Source organism: Capsicum annuum, chromosome 12 (assembly GCF_002878395.1).
Source record: "Capsicum annuum cultivar UCD-10X-F1 chromosome 12, UCD10Xv1.1, whole genome shotgun sequence".
Classification (NCBI taxonomy): Eukaryota; Viridiplantae; Streptophyta; class Magnoliopsida; order Solanales; family Solanaceae; genus Capsicum; species Capsicum annuum.
Window position 1 is genome coordinate 137,565,077 of NC_061122.1, and position 24,062 is coordinate 137,589,138.

The window sequence follows — 24,062 nt, forward strand, 5'->3', positions numbered from 1 at the left end:
ATTATACAACAAGAGATGACCGAACCACTTCCTGTACCATCACACCACCATACTCATAGTTCAAGAGACGAACTCTAAGATTAGCCAATCAGTGAATATCATTCACCAATTCCTGTTTCTCCTTATCTACATGAGCCAAACTCCCCGTGGATAACCTGCTAAGAGCATCAGCAACTATGTTATCTTTATCTGGGTGATAGTGAAAACTCATATCATAATCCTTGAGAAGCTCCAACTATCTCCTCTACCTGGGATTTAGCTTCTTCTGAGTGAACACATACTGTAGACTCTTATGATCAGAAAAGATGTCTACATGCACTCCATACAAATAATATCGCCATATTTTCAAAGCAAAAACCACCGTCAATAGCTCCAAATCTTTAGTAGGATAGTTTCTCTCATGCACCTTAAGCTTTTTAAAAGCATAGGTAATCTCTTTCCCAAGCTGCATCAAAACACAACCGAGACCTACTCAAGATGCATCACAAAAAACTACAAACTCGTCATTGCCTTCAGGAAATGTTAGAACCAAAGCTGAAGTTATCTTATCCTTAAACTTCTTGAAACTCCCTTCACACGCTTTAAACCAAGAAAATTTTAATTTCTTCTCAGTCAACTTAGTCAAAGAAGCCGCTATCAAAGAAAAGCTCTCTTCAAACCGCCTATAATACCCAGCTAAACCCAAAAAGCTCTGAATGTTGATTAGGATGGTGGGTCTAGGACACCTTTTAACCACCGCCACCTTTTGAGGATCCACCATGATTCACCCACTAGAAATAATGTGACCCTAGAAAGTTACAACGTTCAACCAAAACTCATACTTGGAAAACTTGGTATATAACTGTTGTTCCTTCAAGGTATGCAACACAACCCGGAGGTGATTAGCATAATTCACCTCACTCTTAAAATAAACCAGTATGTCATCAATAAACACAAAGATAAAGAGATCCAAAAACTACCTGAAAACTTGGTTCATCAGATCCATAAACGCCGGCGGGGCATTAGTCAAGCTGAAAGGCATAACCAAGAATTCAAAGTGCCCATACTGAGTTCAAAAATCTATCTTAGGGATATCCTCCTCCGTAATCTTAAGTTGATGATACCTAGACCGAAGATCTATCTTAGAAAAGAATTTTGCACCTTGCAACTGGTTAAACAAATCATCAATCCTTGAAAGAGGATACTTGTTCTTAATTGTTACCTTATTCAACTACCTGTAGTCAATGCACATCCGAAGGGAACCATCTTTCTTACGCACGAACAACACTAGTACACCTCACAAGGATACACTAGGATAAATAAACCCCTTATCCAGAAATCCTTGAGTTTTCTCAACTCAGCCGGAGCCATTCTATAAGAAAGAATAGATAATGGATGAATGTCCGAAATTAGATCATTACTAAACTCAATTTCCCTATTCGGAGGAACACCAAGAAAATCATCAAAAAAAACCTTGCAAAACTCATTTACCACTAGAACTGAATGCAAAGAAGAACTTTTCAAGTTAGAATCTTTAACTTGGAACCAAATGATAGAGACAACCTTTGGATATTAATCTCTAAGCTCTAAGATAAGAAATAAACCTCCCTCTAGGAGCTAGGTAACCACCCTTCTACTCTATAATTGGCTCACCAGGGAACCTAAAGACAACCTTTATGAGGTCGACAATCTAAGAAAGTGTAACATGAGTGTAACCAATACATCTCCAAAATAATATCAAAATCCACCATATCTAGCTCAAACAGATCTACAAAGGTCTATTTTCTACCAACAGATACCACACATCCCCTATAGACTCTTTTAGCAATTACCGAATCACCTACCGAGGTAGAAACTGAAAAAGAATCCAAAATAACCTTGGGGTCAAAACTAAAACATACGGCCATATATGAAGTCACATAAGAAAGAGTGGACCCCGAATCAAGCAGGCAATTCACGTCACAAAAAAAGAGTTGTAACATACCAGTAACGATATCAGGTGATGATGCCTCATATTCTTGTCGAGATGGAAGAGCATATAACCTATTTCAGCCTGTGCTGGTACTAAAAATACGAGAAAATGCAGAAGCCGCACCACGAGATGCAGGAGCAAAAAATAAAGCGACCGAAGCTTTGACCGCTCCCAAAATACTTTTCCCCACTGAATAGTTTATGAGCATGTGACTTGGCTGGTTATATTTAAAACACTTGTCTCTCCCTTCATCACGAAATTCTCGATGAAGACGACCACAGAACCGACAAGGAGGGCATGGCAAAGCTGACTGACCCTCACTTGCCTGGGATTGGGCACCCTGTGCCCGAAATTATCACCACCTTATGAACGCCTGTCACCCAATTACCTCAGGTAAGGAGCACTAGCAGTAGAGAAGGAACCAGAACTCTCCCACTTCTTTTTTAGCCATTTACCTTCATCCCAACCACCCTGCTACTGAGCATCACCCTTCTCAAAGAACCTGCTACTCTTACCTTGCCTTTTCCTAAACTCTGTATGTTTTCTTTTCTCACCATCTACCTACTACATGTGGACAGCTAACCTTGAAATATCCATAACCTTAATCAGTAAGGTAGTCTTGCTTTCAAGGATCAAGTCTTGACATAGCCCAGAAGTGAACTTCCTCATTCTCACCCTCATGTCAGCCACCAAATCTAGATCATACCTTGATAGTTGATGAAATTTCAAGGCATATTCCTTGACAGACATTTTTCCCTGCTTAAGATGTACAAACTCCTCCATCTTTATTTCCATCAACTCCTAAGGAAAGAAGTGATCCAAGAAGGCATTAGAAAAGGCCTTCCACAAAGACAATCTATATCACCTCTATCATTGTCCCACTCCTCGTACCATTGGTACGCAATATCCTAGAGCTGATAAGTTGCAAGGTTCACACCATCCATATTTATAGCCTGTATCACTCTAAATATTTTCCCTATTTCATCCAAGAAAACTTAAGGATCCTCCTCCACTTTCACACCAGTAAAAGTAAGAGGATTTATCTTTATAAACTGGCCAACCCTTATGGCCTTTGCAGATAAAACACCAGACACATCCCGCTCAACCTGAGCAATAACAAACTGAACAGTAACATGCATCAATTTCTAAAATTTTACATTAGTCACCTCGCTTTGAGGTGGACTAGTAGCAACCAGAGAAACTCTACAACAATTGAGTCTAAACTTCAGACGTAGGATGTACTCCATCAATATCGTCCCTAGATAGGACAGAAGGATTTTTTTGTGTTCTAGATCATCAAGGCATGATCTAAAAAGTGAACAAACAAGGATTAGAGAGGAGTCCAGGACTTAGACGCCAAGATTAAAAATAAAATACCAAGAAAATGAAACATTCCTAAATGCCCTATAGCCTCTCTCTTATGAGTGTGGTAAAGAAACTTTAGTTTACATGGCTATGTGGACCCCTAATTAACCATGAACCTAAAGATCTGATACCAACTTGACACAACCCAACCTGGGACCTTATCGTAATGGGCGTTCTAAGCCCAACCCAGACTTGGGGCTGCCCCTATTACCCTCCTAACCTCTATTCGTCTTTCCTAAGTTGGCTAAATTTTGAGTATATAATAATATAGTGAATTTACTTAGTTCTAAACTCTAGGATAGGTCCATAACCGAGACTGATCCAACTGAGTCTAACCGCTCAAACCCAATTCGGACCATACCAAAACCAAACCAAGTTTCATAACATAACATAAAAGGATGGAACAACCAACAATACCATCTAAGAGTGCCAGCCCCAATACAAAGGTTGACACCAATACCGATCTCTCTCATGCCAATGCATAGTAGTTCTATAAAAGCCTCTAACCAAAGAATACCAAAAATTCAATTGGGACATGCACACAACCATAGCCAAAATCAATATCCATAATTAAACCGAAGTATAAAATAACATTCATGAAATGGAGCCTTCTGAAAAGATGAAAGCTCACCACTTTAATCCAAAAGCTGACCCCGAATGTCTGAATGCTAAACATGAAGAGTAGCATGATCCCTTTCTGCATCGCATGGGGATACAACACCCGAAGATGGGTTGGCGGGTGAACGCTAGCATGAACTCAGGATAAGGATAAAATAATGTCATTTAATAAAACTAAGTAAACTATCCATATTCAAGCAAATCATACGTATATATATAACCATGTCTGGAAAGGAAATCGAATTTAGCATGCATTTGAAACCATTAGCTTATGTAAAGCTTAACCGTCCTAAAACCACCCATGGGCAATATGACTCCAGTGTACCCCTGAACGGGCCCCGATGTGTATAGCCGCACCGATTAGAGATAATATAAGAGTCAGAGATTCCCATATACCCTTCACTCTCTATGATACATATGTATAGTGTACTTAAAGAATTCTCGTGTACCTCATAAGTATCATATAAGGTCGCTATGACCTACCTATCATGTCAACAAATATGAGTTTCTGGTGTTCGTCCATTGGACTCCCGCCTTCACGGTTAGCTTTCACACCCCACTTTTTATTGCCCAATTAAAATCATTTCCAACAAAACTATTATACCATTGTTATTAACCAAGGCTATACACCTTCATGGTTAGCTTTCACACCTCGTTTTTATTGCCAACTAAAAATATTTTCAACCAAAATATTATACCATTGTTATTAACCAAGGCTATTATATAGTGGTATCATCATACCAACTACAACTTGCAAGTATTATCCGTAATCAAACCTTTTAAAGATCAAAAAACTCGCATGTACCCATAGATCACATTGTCCAATTAGCTTGAGGGATTCCCATGTACCCCTCGAGTATTCATTACATATTAACTTGGGGGATTCCTTTGTACCCCACAAGTATGTTTATTAAGCCAAATCATTCGCTTAAATCATTCCACACCATTTAAACCATTAGGGGTCCATTACCGAGTTTAAACCATGCATAAGTTCCATAAAGTGCTCAACAATGTAGTAAAAATATTCTAAATGGCATTTTATCAAATATATTGGTGGAATAATATTAGCAAAATCAAAAACTATTACCAAGTAACTATTCCCATTCAACCAATTATCCAAAACCACCATTAAAGCATATAAAAGCATAATTAAAACATGCAAAAATCATAACCAAAACCCCAAATTTATATTTGAAAACCCAAAACCATAAAATACTCAAACCATGAAAACATTAGATAAAACCCTGCCTTTAATTGAAACTAACAATGAGGGAGAGAACATGCCTTAATTGACAAAATTGGTGAAAAATCACCACAAAAGCCCCAAATTATTTCTTAAGATGAAACTCTATCTTCCTTTGTCCAAGAACTCTAGAGAGGATTAGAGAGTGCTTTCTAAGTATTAGGAATAGAATAGTAGGGAAAATAACCTTCCAAGTGAGTTAAAAGTCATGGGGAATAATTAGGTTAAGTGGAAAAATGTTCAGATTGCCCTCACTTAAACTCCCAAAAATCTCATCAGGCGGGTACGACTATCCATACCAGTCGTACCCTCAAATACGAGCGGTACCCACCACTCGTACGCAAGGACATTTCCCTTGGACCCAAAACTATTCAAGATACGACTCATTCCTCACTATTTCGTATCCAAGTGTACGACTAGTACCCATGATCTGTACTCTAGCAGAATAGAATCCCAAGGAGATTGAACACTGCCCACCATATGAGTCTATGGTATGACTTGTACCCTGGCTTATGGTTCATAGTGAGCCACTCATACTCAAATCCAACTTAAGTTACAAAGTCTAAGACTAAGTAGAGTAACCAACTCATACCACCCAAGTCGTATCCATTCCAGAAATCAAATCCAACCCACCAACCAACACTGATCAGCATACGACTAACCCATACCACTCGCATCCCAGTGTACAATCCGTTACCTCTAGTCGTATCCTTTTAAGAGACTAAAAATTCAGGAAATTTTCCAAGGAAAAGAAACCTAGGTTGTTTCAACAAAACATTAAATTGATTGAGTCCATATATGAAACACTAGCAATATGATTTTTTTTTTATGTGAAAGTAAATAAAAGTAGGTTTGCATCCTTGCTCTTTAAAGACTGAAAGATATAGAGGCGCAATGACAAGTATGTACACTGCACACACTACTCTCCATTAGTTCAATTGCCATTACTTCACTTTTCTTATCACTTTGCTATATTCTAAATTTTAGATAAGATGCATTTCAAATATGAGACTGCTCTTTTCTTTCTTCATTCTCTTTTCATTCTCTTTTCATTCACTTGATTCTTTGATTTTTTAAAGATATATTTACTAACAACGTAGATTTAAAATTATTAGTATGTATGCTTAATTTGTTGAACGAGTTACTTATTCTTACAAGATGTTTCTCCAGTCTATTATTGATAAGTCATGGTGAGACATGTAATGGTATTAGCTAAAAGAAAAGAATTTGAAATTTTATGTAGGAATATATTATCACTTTGACAGATGTGTACTCTTCTGTTTGCTAGTTTGTAGTTGACTGTTTGTTTATTTACAGTTGTATATCAGAATGCAAGTAGCTTAATCCCTATATATTCTAACATTGCTACACTTTTTCTATTCATATTATAAATTGTAAGATTATTGACCGAGTTGAAATTTTCTTAGTTGTGTAAATGAGTATTCTCAAATTAAATCTAAATTCATTTCTCCTTTTCCTCCGCAGGTACTTTTTGTCAGATGCTGCCTCAACACTATAAAGAAGACAAAATGCAGCACTATGTAATAAATAGTGTAGGATGTAGATGAACGATATGAACAATGCAGTCAAATGCAAACCAACGATGCCAGCCATATAATATCTTGTGTACATAAATCTATATGCATTTAGGTAGCAAAAATGTTGTAATAAATAATATATAAGCATTTAGCTAGCAAAAAAGTCTCAATGTTGGGCCCACGCTAGCATGGGTCATCATGTGCACCAACACCAAAAAAATACTGAAGTACACCAGCAACAAGAAATACACCAACACCAAAAAAGTACAGAAATGCACCAGCAACAAAGCAACAAAAAATACAGACAAGTTTTTTCAAGTAATCTATAGAAAGGTTAGAGGTAAATAAAAAATTCCTTTTGATTCAGTTGTTTGTCTTCTCCACACGTATCAAGAGGTTAATTTATTAATAAGGAAAAAAATTCAACCGACCTTGAGTGACATTATATTATTATTCCTAGAGCTCGCCATTATCGGTTGTGCTTCAATTCGTTTCTCTTCATTTATTCGTGAAACTCTCACCTCAAGCTATTGGTCTAGTTTGAAATAAATCAAAACAAACTAATATATAAAATAAGTATTTAAAAGGAGGACAATAATGTTATTCAATTTTATAATACTAGCACTTTTGTAATTCAACTTTTAATTTGAGGCAAGCTAATTTATTACAAATAGTCCTATTAACTAATCTAGGAGTAATGGTTCCTTGCCTATCTCTAAGTTGAAGTGGCAAAGCTTGTTCAGCCATCAACAGAGGCGGATCCAGGATCCGAACTCTCTGGGTGCCAAGTAAATTTATCGATTAAATTAATCAGATTATTCATTCTTCAATCTATAGAACAACTAACCAACCAATTAATAAAAAGGAACAATAATAAAATGACAAAACTTAATCTTTCAATAATATTACTAATATCCATAATTCATTACAATTGTCCACGACGAGTTTTCATATTCTGAAAACGATCAACGATGGCATCATTACTTACATTTGCAAATACATCACACTCTTTGTAGCATATTAAAAAATCATTTAAATATTGATCACCAATACTATTTCGCACTTCATTTTTTATGTTCTTCATGGAAGAGAATGCTCTTTCCACAGTTGTCGTAGCAACGAATAAAATTAGAGCCAACTTCACAAGTAAATAAACAAGTGAATAAGTCTCCACAAGATTTGCCTCAACTAATGCCTTTGCCAAGTCACGAATTCCTTGCAAGTTGGAGAATTTGGAATTACCACCTCGCATATGAATTATGAAAGTATCAAGTTGGTAACTCAAATCTCAAAGCTTTCCATCATCAAACACATTTGGATAACACTTCACTAAAGTCATAATTCCATCTTTGTCAAAGGTAGAGAAAGAATTGACAGGATTCAAGCTACCCATCCCAAGAAGCAAATCACTACTCACTATATCAAAACAATCATTAAGCTCTTGAAGTTGCACATCAATGACCGCACAAAAAATTTCAACACATAAATGGTGCAGATAACAAACATCCAAACACTTATGCTTTGACTTTCTAGGAAAATAAGGCTCATCTAATTTGGGAATTAAGATACCATGTGAATCACAAAACAAAGACATCATCCAACAAAGATTTCCACCCATTTTCTCTTATATCTTGCAATCTTTTCTTTGAGATACTAAGAAACTCCACGGCATTAACAATATCTTGATCTTTTTTTGTAAAATATTGCTCAACTCATTTGACATGGCCAACACTTTCAACATCAAGTAAAGCATAAAAACAAATTTGAATGTTTTGACCTTTGTCAAAAGATATTCCACTTGATTTCTATCACTTGAGGTAGAACCTTCAATTTCAATCACTTCAAGCACATGAACAATAGATGAGAAAATAACAAGAAAGTTATCCAATGTCTTGAAATATGATCCCCAACGAGTATCACCAGGTCTTTGAAGCCCACTTTCTTGATGTAATCCTTGTCCGGTATGAGCTTCACTGGACTCAAGCAATTGCTTCAAATTTTAGGCTTGGTAATGACGAAGTAAATCTCTACGCTTAAAAGATCCTCCAATAACATTCAACACATTAGTAACAGGATAAAGCAAGTCTTTAATTTCTAAATGTTTTTTAGCAATAGCAACAAGTATCCGTTGCAATTGATGTGTAAAACAATTAATATAATATGCCGAAGGACTATCTTTCATAATTAAAGTTTTGAGACCATTTATATCTCTTTTCATATTACTAGCTCCATCATAACTTTGTCCACATATTTTGGATGGACTTAGTGAGTGATAAGAAAGCAAAGAATAAATTTCTTTCTTCAATGAGCATGCCGATGTATCACTAACAAGGACAAGACCAATAAGTCGCTCTACACCTTCACCATTCTTATCAACATACCTCAAAACAAGAGTCATTTGTTCTTTATGTGAGATGTCTTTGGATTCATCAACTAATATCCCAAAGTGATCTCCATTCAAGTCCTCAATTATAACTTTCAATGTTTCTTTCGCACAAGCATTGACAATATCCTTTTGAATCATAGGACAAGTCAAAGTATCATTTTGTGGAGCTTTTTCTAATATTACTTTTACCACATCCGGATATTTGTCTCCATGTCACAGCAAAAATCCTAAAAAGTAGCCTTGATTAGTTGAAGCTTCACTTTCGGCATGACCTCGAAAAGCAATCCATGATACAAAAGAAGTCTTGCCACATCAATTGAAGCTTCCAAGCGAATTCTGTAGCCTTGATTAGTTGAAGCTTCACTTTCGGCATGACCTCGAAAAGGCAATCCATGATACAAAAGAAGTCTTGCCACATCAATTGAAGCTTCCAAACGAATTTGGTACTCACTTCTTGCCTTCTGAGAATGTTTGTCAAGAACAACTTGAATTGATTGACGATGATTTGACAAATCTAGCATCTTATTGTAACATTTGTGATGAATACTATTTACTTTACCGACATGTAAACGAAATCTTTCAAGAGCCTTAGTCCAACCCCTAAAACCCTTTGATGCATAAAAATCACCCGTAGTTTCATGAACAAATTCATTTTTGAACAAATAACAACGACAATATGCGGTATCTTTCTCCACACTATACTCCAACCAAGTTGAATTTGAACCTTTAAACCAACTTGAAGCAAATTGACACATTTTACCTCTTATTTCACTTGAAGGATATTGTTTCAAGACAGGTTGACAAGGCTCTTTTTCAATATAATATTTTATCACTTCATCTCATATTCGAGGATCATAATCAGAAATAAGTCTTCTTTCTCCCGGATCGACTTTAAGTGAACCCAAATCAAGGTCAGTTATAAGACAAGAACGATTGATATTGACATTACTAGAACTAGATTGAGAATAATTAATCTTCTTGAAAAAATTCTCCATCTCAATTCACAAAATTAAAACACTTTCTCCTAAATTAAGATAATTTCAAATTTGGATTTCTAGGCTCAAGAAAAAGAAACAAAATAACTTTTAAAAATAACTTACAAAGAGAGCAAGCAACAAGCAAAGAGAGAGAGCAAGCAGCAATAATAGCAAACCTCAAGAAAAAAAGAGTGATGTTTTGATTTGGTCCTTCACTCCTTTGGAAATAGGGTTTTTGTTTTAATTTTAATGAGAGATATTTTATTATACCTTTAAAACAATTAAATTTAAAAAGAAGTTAAAAAATAAGATTACTTTTATACAAAAGTCAACTGACAACTAGTAATACGTTTTTGCCCTGTTTTAATGAAAATTATACGTCTGTTGATTGTTACCTTGTTTTAATGAAACAATTAGTAGCAAAAATGATTTTAAAAAACAAGTGCTGCTAGCCAGGATCGAACACGCGACCTTGGGGCTACAAAAGAAGCAATTTGCCACCTGCACTAGACAGTCTTCTATTATTATGGGTGTCATATTTAATATGTAACTATATCCGTATATATATACAGCTATATATATAGAGTTTCCGTTGATGTTTGCGGGTGGTGTGCCATCCCCACGGGCCTTAATAGATCTGCCCTTAGCCATCAAAACATGCAGTTGGGAGGAGCAGTCAGCTGAGATAAAAGTCAACCACTTTATTGACTTCGCGAAAGCTATGCAGGAGTACCGAACTCTGCAGTTTTTTCGAAAACGAGCTACACAAAGAAATTAAGGGTCATTTGGTATGAGGTACTAATATAAATAGTTTCGAGATAAAATACTAATCCCGTGCTTCGTTTGGTTACCTAATTTGGGATAACTTATCCCGATACTAATAAATAGTACCGAAATAAGTTATCCTATACATTTGGCGGGATAACAATTCCACCTTAAGTTATACTTAGGATAAAATTATAAAAAGACACAATTACCTATATATATATATTACCCTACTACTATATATAAGAGAGAACGTGAAATTTCGGTAGTCCTCACATCAATTTTTTTTTGTTAATTTTATTCATAATTTAAATTTTAATTACTCTATAAATTTTTATCCATTTCAATAAATTTGAACAATTATATGAGCTTATTAAATGCTACAGATGAGTCACGAAAAAATAATAGTGACACCATAAAAATAAAAATTATTTATACAATCAAATTTAATCAAATTTAAAATTGATTGAAGGATTTATTGTCTTTATATTTTGTAGATATGTTTACTAAACTTATTTCAATTTTCATTTTTTTCTAACAAAATTATCATGGACAAGGAATTAAAGTATGTTGACATTCCCTTTCTAACTTAATACATGCCTAATTATTAAATAAAAAATTATTTATTATATTTAGTTAAAAATATTTAAAAATTTAATTTTTTAAAATATTATAATTTGACTCTCCAAATATTAATGATACTAAATAATGAAAAATGAGAGTAATTCTTTTTCACATTTCTTATGATGAATTCTTTTGACAAAAAATGAGATTATCAATATTTTATAGAATTTAGAACAAAATAAATAATTTAACATGAAATATTAAAGTTTCATACACATTTAAAAGATATCAACATAAATTTCTTAACATATATTTTAGAAAAACGAAACTAATAAATTTAAAAAAAAAATTAGTAACTTTTTAATTTCTTTAGTAAGATTTAATATGAAGAAAAATAATTAATTTAAATATGGTGAAAGATATTTTTCTAAATAAACTATTTATTCTTAAAAAGAATGCAATGCATATTATTTTTAGTACCAAAAACCAAACAACTACCAAAAAATAATACCAAAATAACTAATTCCGGTACAACTAATTCTAATATAATTAATTTCAGCATAACTTATCCCACCATATTTTCCAACTAAACGACCCCTAATAGAATTAGGCGATGGTGGGGCACTTTCCAGTATATTTGAACAGATCAAGTGAGTCCGTTTCAATCTCAACAGGCTGAAGAGCAAAAGTATCAAGAATCTCAAGCCCTTGCCCTTTGAGCAAGGCAGCACCCATGAATCCCACAATCCAGATACCTTCCGAATTACAAACTACACAACCAATGCCTCCTTTATTACTACCTGCGATGAAGGAGCCGTCGATGTTGACTGTATAACATTGCGGCGGGGTTTTATCCAAGTGACAGGTAACAGGTATAGTGATGGGCTTATGAAGGGAAGGGTCTGAAGCTGTGAAAAATCTATATTCAAAAACTCTGGAATGCACCATAGAGGCATATTAACAAAGCACAACGTTGATTGAAAAAATTACTATTTCGGTTAAGCCATAAATGCCCAATTGCGAAAGGGAAGAAATCTCCAATTAAAGGGAATGGGAGGGGTGTGAGGGGGAAGAGGAAAATTTAGTTTTTTAAGAGTTAACAACCAATGTGCAGAGGTGAAGGAGATAAAATCAACATTAAGACCAAAATCTAACCAAAATTTTTTGGCAATGAAGCAGCGTAAGAAAATATGAGCTGTAGTTTCCTCCTGAAGTTCACAAATCGGGCATAGGGGAGCATCAGCAATGCCTATTTGATGGAGGTATTTAAGAGGTAGGCACTCTCTTTTGAGCAAAGCCAGAGGATGAACTTGAATTTATTTAATCGTATCAAGCTTCCAAATCCAAGCACATTCATAAGGCAAAAAATCATTAAAGTGAATATAAGTACTAATATAATTATAGGCACTTTTCCTGGTAAATAGGTCGTTTGAAGAACCTGGCCAGTAGGGTAGTATCGAGGGACGAAGAGGTAGCGTCTAAAGCTAACAGTGAGGGATTTTTCAAGAATATCAGTATATCACTAGGAAGTTGCAACGAGATTTTAGGCCAGTTCCAAGAGGATCCATCCCAAAGATCGGAAAGCTTATAATATTTCTCTCGTAAAGTTGGGGGGCCGTGAATCATTCAAAGGGGAGGGGATCCAGGGATCCAACTATTATAGCAGAAATTAACAGATTTGCCCGTTATAGGTTTCCAAGCTACATTAGGGGAGCAAATCTCACCTCCTCGTAAGATAATTTTCCAAATAAAGGAGGCATTCCAAGTTCTAGAAGTGTTATACTTATTAACCGAAGTACTGGCCAAAAGGGAAGTACAGTTAGAAAATAATCTCCATGAAAGGCCGGTGAGAAGAGTAAGGTTCTCTGTTTTGGCGTCAATAATCCGAGCCTACCAAATTCCTTGGGACGGGAGACGGTTGTCCAGGAGATGTAGTGAAGTTCTCTTTTCATGAGTGAACCCCAAATAAAGTTTGCTGAATTTATTCAACGATCTACTTTGACTTAGACATAAAATTTAAAAAAATAAAAAAGATTATTGAATTTATAATTTTAAATTAAAATTGTGTCAAATTTACTATAATATCCTTTAATATGTTATACGTAAAAAATTAAAATTAATGTATTACCAAAAAAAAGAATTAATTTTGTTTTAAAATAAACTAAAAAGATCATTCCTTTTTAAAAAGAGAGAGTACTTGTTATTTACAAGTATCTATAAGCACACAAATATTTACTCGTATTTACTCGCATTTTCATTTTAGTATGTTGATTTGTAGCCGCACAAATCATCGTAACTTCTTGTAGATCACAAATTAACTATTCATAACCCCTAATCTAGATCACAGATTTTCAAGAATCTATCTTTCGTTAATTTCGTGTTTAGAAATTATTCATCTGCTTGTTATCCCCAACCTGATCCTTGTAAGCCGAAGTTCAAAGATAAAACATCACAGGGTATTTACATTGAACATCATATGCATGGAGGACCATTACTTGGAATATTAAGAGCAATAAAAGAAAAGTAGAATTAGAAAGAAAAAGAAATTAAGAGTATTTATTGGAAAATGATACATAAAGATACACAAAGATAAAAAGAGGCATTTACAGTGTAAAAGTGTTTTACTATCCAACTAACACATAGAGTGCATAAATAATGCCGGGTATGTATCCCAGGATTGTCAGCAATACACAAATCCAGAACTCGACCTGCATTTTCCCAAAAATAATAAATACAAGCTCATCAATCGTCAAGCTCTTCAAAAAGAAACATTTATTTATTGGCTAGGAATTACAGCATGCATGATCGTAAGAATTGCTATTTTCTGGCACTAACATCTCCTAAAGTACTATGTCCATATGAATTTTCACTATTTTAAACACAACATACAAAAATGAAATATCCAAGCACATCGAAAATCATTCTCTTATATATATAAAAATAAGAGATCACCAATTGTATGTCAATTATTTCCTGCAAATTAGTTACATGCAATCAATAATCTTCCAATTGTATATGTATGTTGGACAGTTAGTTTTCTTAAAATAATTTATCAGGATAACATTGAATTGGACATGACTGTACATTAATTAATTTGAGTACTAATCTATAAAGTTCATTGTTTATTGTTTAATTAGGGGAAAAAGAACTTACACCACAGCCACAACGGAGGAAGACACCAACAGGAGGAAGTATGATAGCAAGGATGACTTCAAGAAATGTTTCAGAACCCATTTTCAATACTATTTTCCAGCTTGGGAATTAAGAAGAAGTGAATGAAAGAATGGATGAGATATGATGATATACATACATACAATATGTGTGTCGGTTAATAAGGGCTTAAGAACACACGTGGAAGCACCTCAACACGTGTGATCCTATAGCTGCGTTTATGTGTACTTTACCAACTACACCTTTTTCAATCAATACACGTTTTATATATACTCCCTTCGTCTCAAATTATTCGTTTCAAATTTTTTAATTTAATTTTTTATTTTATTTATTTTTTTATTAATCAAGAAGAGACAAATTTTTTTTTTCATATTTTATCCTTTGCATTAATTATTTTTTCTTCAAATTAAAATATAAACATCATTTAATAGAATTATTATGATAAACTAATCATATTATTAATTATTTTTCTTAATCTATGTATCATCTCAATTTGAGACGGGTAATTTGGGACAAAGGAAGTACTAGTTTAGATAGTTTAGATATACTCGTCTCACATGTACCTTATCTTAATAAATTTAAATGTTACACTAAATATGATATTTACTTATGTAATAAAAAATTTATTTAATTAGTTATAAAATAGTTGTAAATATGTAAAATTCAAATAAGGCTAATAAAAAATATATTGACAATTTCTTAAATATACGCTTGATGTCTTAGCAAGAAAATAATTATAATATTTAATATGATTCTGAAATTTGATCGATCTGTAGCGTTAAAATTATTAAGTTGAATATTATAAACAGTTTTAAACCAAACCCGAATTGCAATATTGAATTTACATTAGAAGATTCCCTGCTTTTAGTTACATGTAGGTGCACATGTTACTATTTTAGGGCCAATAATATTATTTAATTATGTAATAAAAAATTTATTTAATTAGTTATAAAATAGTTATAAATAAGTAAAATTCAAATAAGGTTAGTAAAAAATATATTGACAATTTCTTAAATATACTTTTGATGTCTTAGCAAGAAAATAATCATAATACTTAATATGATTTTGAAATTTGATCGATCCGTAGCGTTAAAATTATTAAGTTGAATATGATAAACAGTTTAAACCAAACCCGAATTGGAATGTTGAATTTACGTTAGAAGTTTCCCTGCTTTTAGTTACATGTAGGTGCACATGTTACTATTTAGGACCAATAATATCATAATATCATATTACATTATACTAAGTTACTACTTCCCTTTTTCCTTCAAAGACAGTTTTGATAAGAATTAAGTGTGGATGTCTCTAATTTTCAATGATCTTGTTTGTAAAATGTATATTTCTCATGCACAAGTATGTTGGTTTTAATGGTTGGCAAGATTGCCTATAAAGTCAATACAATTGTCTTTTTTTTTTTTTTTGGTAGAAAAAAGGCATACAATTGTCTCCATTTTATATACATAGATCAAAAGATTAACAAAAGTCCCTATTATTTGTTTCTTAATTTTTTTACTCTGTTATTTTATTTTATAACACGTCATCAGCACGAGACTCTACTATCTCAAAGCTTGAAGACTAAGGTATTATTTTCTCTTCCTTTTTAATATGTCTAATCTTACGAAACTTGAATTTGTTACCCTTCAAAGTTCGGCAAGAAGTACCTTTCATGAGTATTGTATGCTGAAATCCATTTGGATGCTATGGTCTTGGAAATACAAATAAAAATAAAAATAAAGCATCAAATCAAAATTGTGTTAAGGCTATGATATTCTTGTGTTATCATATTGACGAAATTTTAAAAATTGAATATCTTACTGTTAATGATCCAATTGTTTTGTGGAATAACCTAAAAGAAAGGTATGGTCATACATCCAAAAACACGATATGATTGGATGCATCTGAGATTTCAAGATTATAAGTTTATTCATGAATACAACTCTGCCATGTTTAAAAAAAAATTCTCAATTGAAATTATGTGGAGAGACTATTAATGATGTTGATATGATAGAAAGACACTCTTCACCTTTCCTGCCTCGAATGTGCTCTTGCAACAATAATATCGAGGGAAAGGTTTTAAAAAATATTCTGAACTAAGTTCTATTCTTCTTGTGATTGAACATAATAATGATTTATTAATAAAAAAATCATGAGCTTTGACCTACTGGATCCACTACAAGAAAATAGCGAAATTGTGACAAAGATTTTAGTCACAAATCTGTCACAAATCATTGATTGTGATGGATTTGTGACGAAAAAATGTCCCTCTCAGAACCTTTGGTCATAAAATTATTGTGACGCATTTAATTTCCGTCACAAAATTATTGTGATGGAATTGAGATAGATCGTCCGTTACAATATAAATTCTTAAATTTGACTCAAATTCCATCACAAATTTATAACAGATTTGTGACAAAATATTCCGTTATAAAATAATGACAGAATAATTTCCATAACAAATTCTTTAACCTAGTCACCACAATTGTGACAATATATTTCATTACAAATAATTAGTGACAGACTAATTTAGTCACAATATGACTCTCTTGCCTATGTTAGTAACATATTTAGGATAAATTGTGACAAATTAAATCTGTCACAAATTTTATTTGAATTTTTAATTTTAATAAATAATAATTACGAAATACTATGCTCTCTCTCACGTTTTATATATATATATATATATATATATATATATATATATATATATAACATAATACAACATATATAATAAAAAGCCGTTTGAAGTTAATTAAAAATGTAAAATCACAACTTCAATAAGCAAAAGTCTACCAATAATTAAAATTTAAAGCATATAACTATCTAAAAATGTGACAATGTTCAAGTCGACACTTCAAGTAACTAAAGTCTCAACATAGTAAACACTTGAGCATTAGATGAGTTCCTATTAGGGAGAGTAGGATTACTAAATGAGCAAGAAGATAATGTCATATCGCTCATCATGCGAGACCATTGCTCCTTCATGGATTTGAATCGGTCATCTCTTTGTTGCCTCAAACGAAAAACTTTTTGCTCTACTCGTTGTTGCACCTCCAACTCTACACGCTCTTGAAGAACTCTCTTGATTTTCTCTCATATACGACACCTCTTTCTCAAGTATTTTAATGTGCTCTTCGACAACATGATCGAACACTACAGGCAAATTGCATGTCATATCTTTATACAAGGTTAAAGCTTGAGATCTCAATCCATACACACATCATTTTTTTTTCTCTGCCCACAATATCAAAGTAGATTTATATCGAGTTCTTGATCTTCTAATGAATCATTTGTTGATCCCAAAAGAGCAGTAGCTATGACAACCTCCATTTTATCCTAAAAAATACAAACAACCAGCCAACAAAAACAGTACAACAGTAGCATACCCAGTGTATTCCCTCAAAATGGGGTCTGGGGAGGGTAAAGTGTACACAGTCCATTCCACTACCTCAGATGAAGTAGAGAGGTTATTTTCGATAGACCCCGACTCACGACAAATAACAGTATAACAAGCAGAAAACAAAAACAAACAACAAAATGGGGTAACACACCACTTGATAATAAAAAAACAAGACATCCACAGAGTAATACTATGAACTATCTATCCGAAATCCCAAACATCACCAAAACACCATAAATAAGAAACTACAAGACACATGCATGACAGTACGACTACAGGTATATCGATAAACAAAGCACTCCTCAAGGAAGCTATCAAATATGAACCAGAAATAACATTTAAAATAAGCGTAATCACTGAAAATAAACCCTTGAATCAGCAGGCTTGCGCAATGCATCCAAGACAGCTCGCAAGGCAATACCAAGTGCAAGATGATTTACCAGCTGATTCTTAACAAGTGACCCTGCATAAGCAAATTCATACCACAGCAAGAATTATAACTCAACTAGGAAACAAAATTAGAAAAAGGGAAAGTAATTTAAACAAGTTTAAAATATAAACTTCAAAAACTTTAAAGTCAATTGATGTTTTGAAATTATATATTTCTTATGCAATTAAAAGATTAAGCAAAGTAAGCCTTAAAGTAGGAAAGTTTAGAAAGACATATTTAACTAATGTTCATTGAAATTAAAAGTGGGAAGCTCGGGGGAAATTTGCGATTTCAAACATTATGGAGAGGCCATGAGATGAAGGTAACTAATTAATGGAGTTGAGGCAGGCTCATTAATATTACAGATGAAATAGTGAAACAGTATCACTAGCAATCTTATTTTTTTGATGAACTAGGTGTACGCGCTACTTGCGCTCACCTCGACTAATTTCACCGGTTACTTGTCACCTCCCGCGGTTTGAACCTGAGACCAACTTCATTGACCACTACGCCACGCTCTTGAGTGCTACCAGCAATAGTTACTAGTAATATTTACTTCATTAGTTCACAAGTCTAAAAATAAATTGAAGAAGTTGTGTATCGGGGCCACCTCGTAATACTAATTCCTTGACCATTACTTGTGGGACTACACTGGGTATGGTGTTGTTGTTGTCGGACCTTGTAACACTAATTCCATCCATTCATCAACCTTGTAATAAATTTTTAAAGTTGTTTTTATTGGGGCCACTATAAAGGATACTTATCTGCAATCTCAATTTTTTCAATGGCATGCAAAAGAGAACAAAATCATTCAGTTCTTTGTATAGAACTTACAATGGACCCTTGCCTTGAGCGCCAATAAATTATTTATTTTTTCTCAATCACAAAGTTACAGTAGAAAGATAAAAGATTCAACAATATTGCTCTTTTCAACAGCGTTCAAAGAAGAAAAATATGATATAGTGCATTTATATATAATCTAGAATGTTAATTTGTGCGTCAGAAGAGAAACTACATTACCAAGCCTAAGTCAAAGCTACTCTTTTGTAAAGTAAAAACAAGTATTTCCACCATATTCAGATGCTTCCAATGGTTGATTTGGGATACCAACATCTCTTTGTTTCATTATGTGATTTCTAGACGACTGAAGACTTAAAAGTGTAATGTCTAATAAGGTCGGCAAAGAAGAGCAGCAACAGACTGCGTGTAATCTTGACCAGAGCTCTTATTCTTTTGTGTATAATAATCTATAGAGAACCACGTCAAACCCGACTGCATTCTGATGAACAAGCCAACAGAGCTATTAAAACAACCTCTTATTGCTATTAGTTGCAAGCCTGCAATAGAGCCCATTGGGCTACAAATGCCTACGAGACTAATTCGGTTGTGTTGACTGCCTAATAATCCCATGTCGGGGACACACTCTAGACGAATGATTGATTTATATACATTCTTAACAAGCATTTAGAGCTCCAACTTAGCAAGAACAAAAGTTGGCCCCAATTGGCTGACCAACTCATGCCTGGGGCACACCCTAGATCAATGGTGAATCTCCCCACAATCAAAACATGCCATCGGAACTCTCTAATACACTAAACCTATTGACCCAAAATAGTAGCCATGGCTCGAAATCCACGACCAAATATCCCATGATGTCTGACCATAACCCTGTCTAATGTAACCTCACCACGACCTATCTGAGAATCACCAATAACCTGAGGTGCCATTTATACATACCTGATAAGATGCAAGTGATGGTGACCTCTGCTGGTAGGATCCCTACTCCTAGATGGAATACCACTAACAGTAAACTACCTACATGGACACTTACTGTCACCTCCATATGTCTTAATACATTTCCTCTCTTTATTCCTTACATGGTTAACAACCTACAAAAATAAATATCTAGCTACTACTAAGTTCTCTAATTGCAAGAGAAGTAGTACAATCAATCCTCTAAAAATACCTACACCAACCCATGCCATGTAGGAACTAACATAAGAGTATCTCTGGTCGACTTGAGAAACTTATACTATAAAACTAATAAAGAGACTTGCAGCACAACAACAAATCCCAACACTAGCCTTAGGATCACTCAATGTACCAAGCACCACCACTAACTGTGAAGTATCCATGAAATAACTCAGAATCCTCAACACGGTATCCTAAAAAGTTGATGTAGTTACAAATTATTTTGGAGCCTAGGCTAGCCCCTTAATCTAATGGATTATTCAAATGCTCAGTTTGGGTCCAAATGCTTTAAAATCAATGGTTCTCTTAAACCACTCTCAGAAATATTCCTCTCTAACTCTTTAAGATTTCAACAAGAACAACAAGAAGCAAACCACAACAAGAACAACAAGATGTCAGCAACAATGCTAGTGAATCGAAATAGGCCACACACGGCTTCACTAGACTTCAAGAATTCAACAAAAACCAAATTTTGAAGAGTACGAGATTGCAACAAGTGTAGTGAATCAAAATTGGCCCCACATGGCTTCACTACTTCAAGATACAAACAACAATGTCTCAAGATTACAAAAGAAGGATAAATAACTTTACATACAATATCCAAGAATCTAAGAATCCTAATAACATGAAAAAGACCCTAAGATTAAAGGATGTTAACACCAAGTTCTTACTTGGTCCAAAAGGAACTCTATGACCTCAAGATCCTAGTTTCTATCCAAGATACAACACAAGTCACTCTACTTGCAAGAGCTACATTGATCTCATGCTTTCAGGATCTAAAGAATGAGAAGCTTATTAACAAACTTACATTAATGCTCTTCGACTTGGCATCAACAAAACTGTCATCCTTTTTTGGGTGCAACTTCTTAAATATCTCCCATGAATTTGGTTCACGGCCCATTTCAGTTGCATGAAAAAAAGTTCAACATTAAAATCGGAGATAAAGTCAAAGAATTAATCTACTCCCTCCGTCCTATTTTATGTTTTACCATTTGATCGGGCACAAAGTTTAAGAAATAAAGAAAGACTTGGTAATTTTTACCAAATTGCCCATCAAAAAATGTGCTACTAACTTTTTTTTTAATTAAGTGGGACCAATAAAGGTAAAACTGGAATTGTGTGTTTTACTAGTTACCAAATAAGGAAAGATGACTTTTTTTTTGGGACGGACCAAAAAGGAAATGATGACACATAAAATGGGACGGAGGAAGTATTAAAGTACAAAATTTACTAATTTTATAGTATGCTCCACTGTTAACCTGGAACCACCGGTATGCTTGCTTGGACTAGTGCCTAGACCACCAGTTTCACTAACAACTAACAAACTTCAAGCACAACTCTGGATTCTAATTTGATGAAAAGGGCGTAAACTAATAAGTTACCCTGCTGATATAAACTAACACATCAGCGTAAAAAGAGTTGTAGATGGTAAGTCAAATCATCTTAAACTAATGATGTGACTTGCCGGTATAAAAGGCTAAAACTGAATTCTATTATCTATAAGAGGCATTAAGTACTAAGTTATCCTAGGAAAAGAATATATTGTATTAAAAAAATATTTCAAACCTAAAGAAGAAATTCTGCAAGATAAATTGTCAAAGTGCCTAACCAAATTATTGAGACACTAAAAGGCTATGTCCCTAGGTTCACAAGAACCAATACGACACTCAATAGCAGTTGGATGCAACAATGCAACATATACCGAGTGGATAGCTGTTAGTCTCGACCCTGCACAAAATATAACTCAGCAGCGCCTGCTTGGCCTTAGTCTGCTTCACCATGACAACTTGCAGGGCAATACCCCATCAAATAAGATACCTTTCTTACTAAACATCTCCAGTTCCCAGGTCGTATTTATCTCCGAGTGGACTGTTCATCATATTAAGTATTGAGGCCTCTCCTCCTGTACAACACAAGGTCAAATACAGGGGGAAATGATTATGCCATTCTCAAAATTCAACTACCACTAACATTACCGCTATCCATTACGTACTAATCTACCAAGACTGCTACAACTGCTCTCCTATCAGTAAGTTGCACCACCAAATCTCATGGTCAAACTACATCACACAGAGAAAAATAGAAAGTGTTTTATTCTTCTTTTTAACTATCCTATTTAAGTAATATGTGTAAAATAGCACCAAAGCATCCTCCTGCTTCAAAAGACAGGTTAAAATCCACTACAACTACTAACTCCCCAACTGATGGCTCAAACCAAAAAGTAAATTCAAGAAAGTTTAACACAAGAGAATATATCTATGACTATGAAATGAAATGAAATGAACCGCATTAACTAACAAACATAACCATAAGCAAGCGAGATAAATACTGCACTTAACAACAATAACACGAAATAGGTAATACTAGCGACAGTACTAGTTATTATAAACTAGAAAATAGGTACTTCAAACTAGAAAATACGTACTTCAATAATAACACGCTTGTTTTCTATCGTTTACTTTTCCTTCATTTCAGGACATTGTATATCTTTCGACACAAATTCAGCAAATCCAACTAAACCTTGTGATACATAACCCCAATTACTGTATGGCATTTAGCAACAGCTACATAGTTTTATATGAGACAAACCACTCAATAGACGAGTTGGCTTTACACAATTAACTCTAGTAAAAACATCAGAAGAGCAACTGAGATCACACTAAACTCTATTCAAACAAGCGACTTGGGCAGTTGGACGTGTGCTAAGGAAGTGCTTGCGCTGACGAACTCAATAATTTGACCCCAAAGAATGGAATTGGCTCAAAGAGCGCCAATGATATTCAACATGAAAAATTACCTAGTGATACTAATAAAAAATAGTGGAAGCTAAATTTTATATGCTAATTTGATTCCAAACCCATCTAAAAGTCTAGCTATAAGCAGGACATAGACATTAGGCGACCACAACATTATTAAGCCACTAAGAAAATAAAGCATGGATGACATAATAAGCATAGGGAGATGACCAACACTGTCAGCTATGGATCCAGAACAAGTTGTGACAAGGAACAACCCCATCAATGCCTTCTGACAGCAGAAATAACCCCATGAGTTCCAAGAAACAACTGAAACTTGCGCCACATCACTAGTTAAGGGAAATTTTATTGGAATCAATCTATTCCATACCTCAACAAGCAAAAATCAACCTATTCCATACCTCAATAAGTTGAAAAAAATAGAAATTGAGATAAATTACCTCAACGAGTGAAGAAGAAGAATCGAAATTGAGATGAACTAAGTGCTTGTGGAAGAAATTGAATTCGAACTCTCTCAGTGAATGCGACTGTTTCTGCCTATGACGAAATTAAGAAGATGAAAATTAAGGGTTTTGGGGGAAACTAATGGAAAAAGATGTAAAAAAAAGAGAGAAAACGAAAAACATTGTAGAGGAAACCCCAATTCTACTTTTGACGGAAATAAATCTGTCACAAATATATATATATTTTTTTAAGGAAATAAATTCATCACAAATTGTTATTATATTAATTATATTTTAAAAAAAATTGTGATGGAATGCTCAATGTGTCACAAATTTAGTCACGGATTTGTGACAAAAAGTTATTATTTTTTTTCATCACTTTTAGTTTGTGACAAAAATTATGTCTGTCACAAAAATTATATTTAAATCTATCAAAAAATTATCACAAATCTGTTACTTTTTGAATATTTATGTGAAAATTAAAAAA

The 24,062-nt window shown here is 33.9% G+C and overlaps 3 protein-coding genes and 1 long non-coding RNA gene across 4 annotated transcripts; all 4 read right to left on the reverse strand.

Annotated features, from left to right (window-relative positions):
* Nucleotides 1-7,640: 7,640 nt before the first annotated feature.
* LOC124889668 lies at nucleotides 7,641-7,967 on the reverse strand. The gene has a single exon (XM_047401646.1). The coding sequence runs from the start codon at nucleotides 7,965-7,967 to the stop codon at nucleotides 7,641-7,643; it is 327 nt and encodes a 108-aa protein (XP_047257602.1).
* A 36-nt stretch (nucleotides 7,968-8,003) lies between these two features.
* LOC107849218 lies at nucleotides 8,004-9,856 on the reverse strand. Its single transcript, XM_047401647.1, has 4 exons — nucleotides 9,362-9,856; nucleotides 9,030-9,227; nucleotides 8,540-8,705; nucleotides 8,004-8,263 (listed from the first exon to the last, which is right to left on the reverse strand). The coding sequence occupies exons 1-4, from the start codon at nucleotides 9,854-9,856 to the stop codon at nucleotides 8,004-8,006; spliced, it is 1,119 nt and encodes a 372-aa protein (XP_047257603.1).
* Nucleotides 9,857-13,943: 4,087 nt separating this feature from the next.
* Nucleotides 13,944-14,704, reverse strand: LOC107849760 (salt stress-induced hydrophobic peptide ESI3). Its single transcript, XM_016694320.2, has 2 exons — nucleotides 14,561-14,704; nucleotides 13,944-14,115 (listed from the first exon to the last, which is right to left on the reverse strand). The coding sequence occupies exons 1-2, from the start codon at nucleotides 14,639-14,641 to the stop codon at nucleotides 14,032-14,034; spliced, it is 165 nt and encodes a 54-aa protein (XP_016549806.1). The 5' UTR covers nucleotides 14,642-14,704; the 3' UTR covers nucleotides 13,944-14,031.
* Nucleotides 14,705-18,113: 3,409 nt separating this feature from the next.
* Nucleotides 18,114-23,785, reverse strand: LOC107850953. The gene is made up of 3 exons (XR_001668825.2): nucleotides 23,573-23,785; nucleotides 21,185-22,279; nucleotides 18,114-18,438 (listed from the first exon to the last, which is right to left on the reverse strand). It is a non-coding gene; the product is annotated as an uncharacterized LOC107850953 (long non-coding RNA).
* Nucleotides 23,786-24,062: the final 277 nt, after the last annotated feature.

What these genes read in the sequence shown, in the direction of transcription:
- LOC107849760 (XM_016694320.2), bottom strand. Translation starts at nt 14,641, where the DNA reads ATGGGTTCTGAAACATTTCTTGAAGTCATCCTTGCTATCATACTTCCT. An exon ending in TCCTCCGTTGTGGCTGTGGT is followed by an intron (nt 14,116 to 14,560) that starts GTAAGTTCTTTT and finishes GGGAAAATGCAG; the next exon opens with GTCGAGTTCTGGATTTGTGT.
- LOC124889668 (XM_047401646.1), bottom strand. Translation starts at nt 7,967, where the DNA reads ATGCGAGGTGGTAATTCCAAATTCTCCAACTTGCAAGGAATTCGTGAC.
- LOC107849218 (XM_047401647.1), bottom strand. Translation starts at nt 9,856, where the DNA reads ATGTGTCAATTTGCTTCAAGTTGGTTTAAAGGTTCAAATTCAACTTGG. An exon ending in TTTTCGAGGTCATGCCGAAA is followed by an intron (nt 9,228 to 9,361) that starts GTGAAGCTTCAA and finishes ATGATTCAAAAG; the next exon opens with GATATTGTCAATGCTTGTGC. An exon ending in TCCTTGTTAGTGATACATCG is followed by an intron (nt 8,706 to 9,029) that starts GCATGCTCATTG and finishes TAAAATTTGAAG; the next exon opens with CAATTGCTTGAGTCCAGTGA.